Here is a 6,971-nt window from a genome sequence, read left to right on the forward strand (position 1 = left end):
ATTTATTTCTAAAAATCAGAAATCAATGAATCAGTAAAAAACAATTTGACCAAAAAATAAACCAAAAACTGTCCCTGGAAAAGGTAACTAAAAGAGAAATATTTGGCAAATCAGGCTGAGAAGAAAAAGAAAACACATGCATATAAACAATAGGGGCCATGTCAAAAATTGTAAGAGAAAAATGTGTTCTAGAGAACATGGGTGCAATTCTGAAAAAATATAAATGACCAGATTGGCTTTAAAACAAATTTTAAAACCCACATTAATCAATATGAGAAATTAATTTATTAAAATTAGATACATAAGAAAAATGAGTCCATTAATGAATGAAATTCACCTCACTAACAGACTGGAGAAGGAAAGATTTATGAAAATAATAATGGCTAACTCTAGAATAGTAATTGTGTGCCAGGCACTGTTCCAACAGCTTTAAAAAATATTAACTCATTTAATTTTAATAAATGCCACAAAGGCATTTGATAAAATTCAATTTTATTAAAATGGTAAATATATATTTTAGGAATAAATAGAAGCATCACTATTCTAAAAAAAAATTAAGACTCTACTGGAAATCTATAGCAAGCATTATACTTAATGGTGGTTTTAGAACTTTTCATATCGTGTCAGAAACGCAGTTCAAAATCATTTAAACAGAAAATGTATTTCTGTCAGTAACTTGGAAGTTCTAGGGAATTTATCTAGATTGGCAATGCCTGGGCCCAGGGTATTGCTAACTGGGGTATAAAAGATTATTCAGTTTGCAAGGGGCCAGGTGTAGTGGCTTATGCCTTTAATCTCAGAACTTTGGGAGGCAGAGGCAAGAAGATTACTTGGGGCCAGCCTAACCAGATCCTGTCTCTCCAAAAAAAAAATTAGCTGGGCGTGGTGATACACACCTTCAATCCCAGTGACTCAGGAGGCTGAGGTGGGAGGATAGCTTGAGCCTGGCAGTTCGAGGCTGCAGTAAGCCATGATCCTGCCACTGCACTCCAGCCTGGGTGAATGTGACTCTGTCTCAACAACAAAAACAAACAATAAAACAATTTGCAAGGGTATCACCATTTTGAAATAATAATGTGCCTTAGTTCGTATAAACTAGGATTCAATTTACAAAAATTTGAAACACGTACCAATTTATGAGAAATACTTCCCATGAATGTGTGCCCGGTTCTTTGATTTTTGTCTGACCTCCTTCCAGTTGATTCAAGATGATTGTGAATCCAGCCAAACTAGGAGAGGCCCCTCTCCCCACTGCGTTCTTGCCTTATCCTCGTTATCCTCCCACCCGCACTCCAGCCTCTGTCTACCCCATCATCACTCAGCCTTTGCTCAGAGTTTGCTTCTGGTCTTAATGAGGTGTTGCCTGAAGAATTTCTGGATCTGCCCCCAGGCGTGCTCCTGGGCTGCCGCATGAGCAGCAGCATCTCCTCCCCAGAGCAAGGGCCCGGAAATGCCCGGGTCCCAGGACGCGAAGCACAAGGGAGCATAGGGCGGTTCTAGGACATGGCCTGCCCCGGGGTACACCGGCATCCTCCTGCTGCTTCTGCCTCCACGGCCTGCTCAGCGTACGCTTTACTATCCAGGCATTCGTCACTCTCCCCAACGATGAAAAGAATCCAACCCCTAGCCTTTTCAACAGGAAGCACACTCTGCTGATGGAGCTCATCTCGGGGGTCTCCCTTACGGTGGCGGAGGCGCACAGCTCCAGAGACGTGGACCTGCAGGCGCTGCGGGGCTGAGCTGATGGGTGTCACAATCAGATCCCCGTATCTGACTGGAACTTCAAAGCTGGCGTTGGGCCCATTAATGCAGACGGTGGCCACCACCTGCTTCATGTAGTAGGCCATAGCCAAGCCAATCTCGGCACCTTTGTACACGGAGATCACTCCAATTCCTGGCCTTTGGATCTGAAGCACAAAACAAAGGGAATCTGTTACAGGTCACAAGCTGAGAAAGAGCTGTCCCGGGCATGCCAATAAACAACTATGATGGAAAGAGTCAAAGAAGGTCGAGTCTTGGCACTCAGATTTACCAGCTCCTGGGACTGAGAATGTTACCCGCTTACTCTCACTAACCTTTATTGTCTTGTAGGGATGATACTGACCTGGCGAGGTTGTTACGAGGATCAGGTGAAACAATAGAAATAAACACTCTTCATCAATGGTAGAGTTTTGTAAGGGCAAAAAGAGTCTAACGCACCAGAGATGCTTGGCATTACAAGAATAGAGCCAGGTAAGCTTTCTGAAGAATAAAATTCTTGTCTCTAGCCAGAAAAAAAAGGTGTTTTTCAGGTTCTCTCAAATATTATGTACGTGGAATTCACATTTAAATAGCATTTTATAGCTACAAAGGTTTTGCCCATATATTACCTCCATAAATTCAAGAGCTAATCCTGAAAGCAATGAGAGTATAAAGAAAAAAGGCTTGGATTCAGTAAATAATTGAATTGTATTACCAATAGGAAAAGGTAGTAGCTTATAGAGGAGGATCATTAATTCTCTGGTAGACTGAGGGAGCTGAGGGGACATGAAAGATCTGAAAGATGAGGGGGGAAAGGAAGGACACTCTGGACAGACAACGACAAGTACATAAAGACCTAGTTTGCTTATTTTGCTCACAATTGTACCCCTAGCACTTCCTGTCATCAGAATCATCTGATTTTTTTTTTTAATTTGAGCTTCCTGAAACTCAAATTTTCAAGTGTCTGTTCCCATAGGTATGAGTGGGCCCAAGAATCTGATACTGTAAAATGTCCCCCAAGGAAATCGGGAAACATCTGTGTGATTAATGAATGAGGGTGTGAAGGAGGATGGCTGTAACTGGAAGTAGGAAATTGATTAATAGGCTAAAACAATCTCAAGGAGGATGAAGAAGGTGTGATGTATTGAGAAAGACAGGAGTAGAACCTAAAACACTTTGTGATTGGTTGAAGACTTGGGAAGAGAGGGAAGAAAATAGATGGGCAAAGATAACAAAGTGGTTTTTTTCAGAGTTTACTCTATGCTAACTGCTATACACACATTATCTCAGTTGGTCTTTCCAACAGCCAAACTGGATTCAGGAAACTTAAAAGATTTGCTTAAGGCCACAACATTATCAAGGGACAGAGGTGGAAATTTAAGCTTATCCCATGAATCTAAATCTAAGTTGAATATCTGCAGTTGACTTTTCTTCCTCAGACTAATTTCACAAATAGTTAAATCTGAAATGGAAAAAAAAAAAATTTGAAAACATTTTAGTTGGGATTTAATTCTTTTTAGGCAAACTTTTAAAAAGACCCAAATAAGCTTAGAAAAATTACACATGTTTTCTCAACACTAAAGATGAAGATGTTGATAATGTCCCAATAGGAAATATATCCTCTCTCTCCTTGAGAAGAGTCAAGGCTCTCCAGGGTTGGGGTGGAAAAGAATAAAACATTTGAGGAAGTCAAAGATAATTTAATGGTTTGGAGCAAGGACCTTATCAGATTGTATCTGTCACTTACTGCCTATGTAGTTTTGACACATTACTTTAAATATGCTTTCTCATCTGAAAAATGAGGTTGCTGTTGATAGTACTTCATAAGGCTACTGTGAATGTTACATGAGACTGCATATAAAATGTTTAAGGCTATTGTGAATGTTACATGAGACTGCATATAAAATGTTTATCATAGAGTCTAACAAATAGTCACTTATCAAATGTAAGCCAGTATTGTTTTACTATTATTAAGTTGATCTATAAGAAATGGCTGACATTTGAACATTTTGATCTGCAAAACAGTAAGTTAAACTTAGTAGAATACCAACCCTGATATTTGATATTGTGATATCTGTTTCTGGGTTTTTGTTTTTTTTTTTTTGGAGACAGAGTCTCACTCTGTCGCCCAGGCTGGAGTGCAGTGGCCTGATCTCGGCTCACTGCAATCTCTGCCTCCCGGGTTCAAGCAATTCTCCTGCCTCAGCCTCCGGAGTAGCTGGGACTACAGGCTTCTGCCACCACACCTGGCTAATTTTTGTATTTTTAGTAGAGAGGAGGTTTCACCATATTGGCCAGGCTGGTCTCGAACTCCTGATCTTGTGATCCGCCCACCTCAGCCTCCCAAAGTGCTGGGATTACAGGCGTAAGCCACCGCGCCTGGCCTCTCTTTTTAATCATTAGCACAAATATCAGTATTTTGGAACTCCACAAGAGAATAGATCCCAGTTCAACTAATATTTACCTCATAGAAGAAACTAGGTTAATGTTACTATTCCAGTCCTTTCAATCATTAATGTGCATAAGAATCACCTGAGGATCTTTTTAATATGCAGTTTGCTGTTTCAGGGATGGAAAATGAGATGCTGTATTTCTGAAGGCTTCCAGGTGATGCTGTGGCCACTGGTCCATGAACTACATTTTCAAAAGTAGAAGGACACACTTGACAAAGAGTGATAAATGACCCTTCCTTTTCAGATTCCTTTCTCTAGCCTGGCTCTTGGCATTGGACACTTACTCTATGCTTCACTCTGCCCCTAGCTCTGAAACTAACTAAAAAGCTAATTCAGCTAGTCAGATAATTCAGTCAAGCCAGTTTTGCTGATGCTCCCGACCTGATTTTGCACCTTTGTCCTGATCTTCGTTCCAGGACTCTTCAGTGTGACTTACTACAGCATTATCCCCCTGCAGAGATAATCACTGAAGTTTGAAAACATGTCAAACCAGAGAATTCATGATTTGAGATGAGTGGCAGTAAAGCATTGAAGAGACCCTTATGAATAAGTTATAAACACTTCAAATGAAAGACATTTTGATTTTTTTCCACTAAAAAATAATCACATTATGTCCACCATTTATTTATTGTCTTCTATGTGCCAATAAGCACAAAACTGATCAAAAATCAACTCAACAATCTTACAAGGCAGCTATTACCATCCCCATTTAACTGTCAGCTGTGCTGTGTCCAAGTCTGCGCAAATTGGTAAAACAGAACAGACATTGGTGATTTTGTTTTTTTGTAGTTGTCCAAGGTAAAATGGAAAGTATTTTAAATACCTTGGGATGAGCTAGTAGCAAGTTGGCAGCTTCCTCAAAATATTCCAAGTCCACCTCCTGCAGTTTGTCAGGCAAGTCCTCGTAGGCAAAATATGCTAATGCCAGCAGTGCAAAACCATGGGAAGCCAAAAGACTGGCCCGAAATTCTACTAGGCCCCCAATGCCCCCAAACAAATCAATGACTCCTGGGAAAGGGCCTTCCCCTGCGAGTGCAAAGAAAGAAGAGAATGGGATCAGAAAGAGCGAAAAAAGGGTCAAATAGCCGTGAAAATACAAGGTGAGCAAAATTAATTACACACACACACACACACTAGCACATTAGTTTTAAAACTTTATGGGAGGTCGGGTGCGGTGGCTCACGCCTGTAATACCAGCACTTTGGGAGGCCAAGGCGGGTGGATCACAAGGTCAGGAGATCGAGACCATCCTGGCTAACATGGTGAAACCCCGTCTCTACTAAAAAATACAAAAAATTAGCCGGGCGTCGTGGCGGGCGCCTGTAGTCCTAGCTACTCGGGAGGCTGAGGCAGGAGAATGGCTTGAGCCTGGGAGGCGGAGCTTGCAGTGAGCCGAGATGGCTCCACTGCACTCCAGCCTGGGCGACAGAGCGAGACTCCGTCTCAAAACAAACAAAAAAAACTTTATGGGAAATACTGGTTCTCTAATAATTTGATACTATTTGTTATTATTTTTATTTCCATTATCATATGGTTTGGCTGTGTCCCCAGCTAAACACCTCAACTTGAATCATATCTCCCAGAATTCCCAGAGTCAAAGAAGGAATTCTGGGAGATACAATTGGGAGGGACCCAGGGCAAGGTAATTGAGTCATAGGGGCTGGTCTTTCCCGTGCTATTCTCATGATAGTGAATAAGTCTCACGAGATCTGATGGTTTTATCAGGGGTTTCTGCTTTTGCTTCTTCTTCATTCTGTCTTGTTGCTGCCGTGTAAGAAGTGCCTTTCGCCTTCCGCCATGATTATGAGACCTCCCCAGCCATGTGGAACTGTAAGTCCAATTAAATCTCTTTTTGTTCCCACTTTCGGGTATGCCTTTATCAGCAGCATGAAAATGAACTAATACACATTAACAGTGGTTTCTGTATCACAAAAGATTAGTTTCACCTGGAGGAAGAAAAAGGGCTCCTTGCACTCGACCTTCTTGGATCTGCTTCCTCTGCACCCCAGGGCCTGAGAACCAGCGCTGCATGGTCTGGCTGGCCTTGGGCTAAACAGTGGCTGAATCTTGAAAACAAATGGAGTCATATAGGTCCAGACTGACCCAAAAGGGGCTGTTCATCACATTCTGCTTGAGCAGCCTCTGGAAAGGCCTCTCAGGCTTCAGAGACCAAAAGAGGCCCATTGGATATACTCCCATGTAGTCACCTCCAAATGCGGGAGCCTGCTCCAAGTCCACCTCACCAGCCTCATTAGCCCTGTAGAAGGCCATGGATTGGAACAGATTCTTCTTCTCATCCTTCAGCGTTACCACCTGGGATGGGGGCAGGCCTGTCACTTGGATGTGCACTGGATCATCTGCAAGGGCACTTGCTGGGGTGGCTGACAGCTGGAACATTTGCAACTTGCAAGGGACCAAGTGGTGCTTCACCCCCTGTAATGGGAGAGAAGACTTTAAGTTGGAGATTTAAATTCCAAGGAAAGGTCAAGGCAAGGTTTATATTAGGTCTGACCAAATTAAACTTCTGGGAACTTAGTGAAAAATGTGCAAAACTTTTGGAGGAGGGAGAGAGAGATGTGCAGAAAGTACTCATTATTCTCATTTTACAGGTGAGGAAACCAGTTAATGGCATGCTCCAAGTCTCACAAGTAGTTGATAGTAGAAGTGGGAATTCAAGCTATATTTGACACCACAGCCTCCTGTCTTACCCATTATAACACTAGTAAATCTTAGTTTTGTGGTTTTCAGTACATTAAGGTTTAATTCTTCAGCTGAAAT

The 6,971-nt window shown here is 41.9% G+C and overlaps 1 protein-coding gene across 1 annotated transcript; it reads right to left on the reverse strand.

The window, feature by feature from the left end:
- Positions 1 to 1,329: 1,329 nt before the first annotated feature.
- On the reverse strand, positions 1,330 to 6,622 carry LOC100461881 (acyl-coenzyme A amino acid N-acyltransferase 2-like). Its single transcript, XM_003777417.4, is given in 4 exon segments — positions 1,330 to 1,550; positions 1,553 to 1,907; positions 5,017 to 5,219; positions 6,140 to 6,622. Coding segments are annotated over 4 exon segments (1,230 nt in total). The 5' UTR covers positions 6,591 to 6,622.
- Between the last annotated feature and the right edge of the window lie 349 nt (positions 6,623 to 6,971).

The sequence above is a fragment of the Pongo abelii genome, chromosome 13 (genome assembly GCF_028885655.2).
Source record: "Pongo abelii isolate AG06213 chromosome 13, NHGRI_mPonAbe1-v2.0_pri, whole genome shotgun sequence".
In the NCBI taxonomy this organism is placed as follows: Eukaryota; Metazoa; Chordata; class Mammalia; order Primates; family Hominidae; genus Pongo; species Pongo abelii.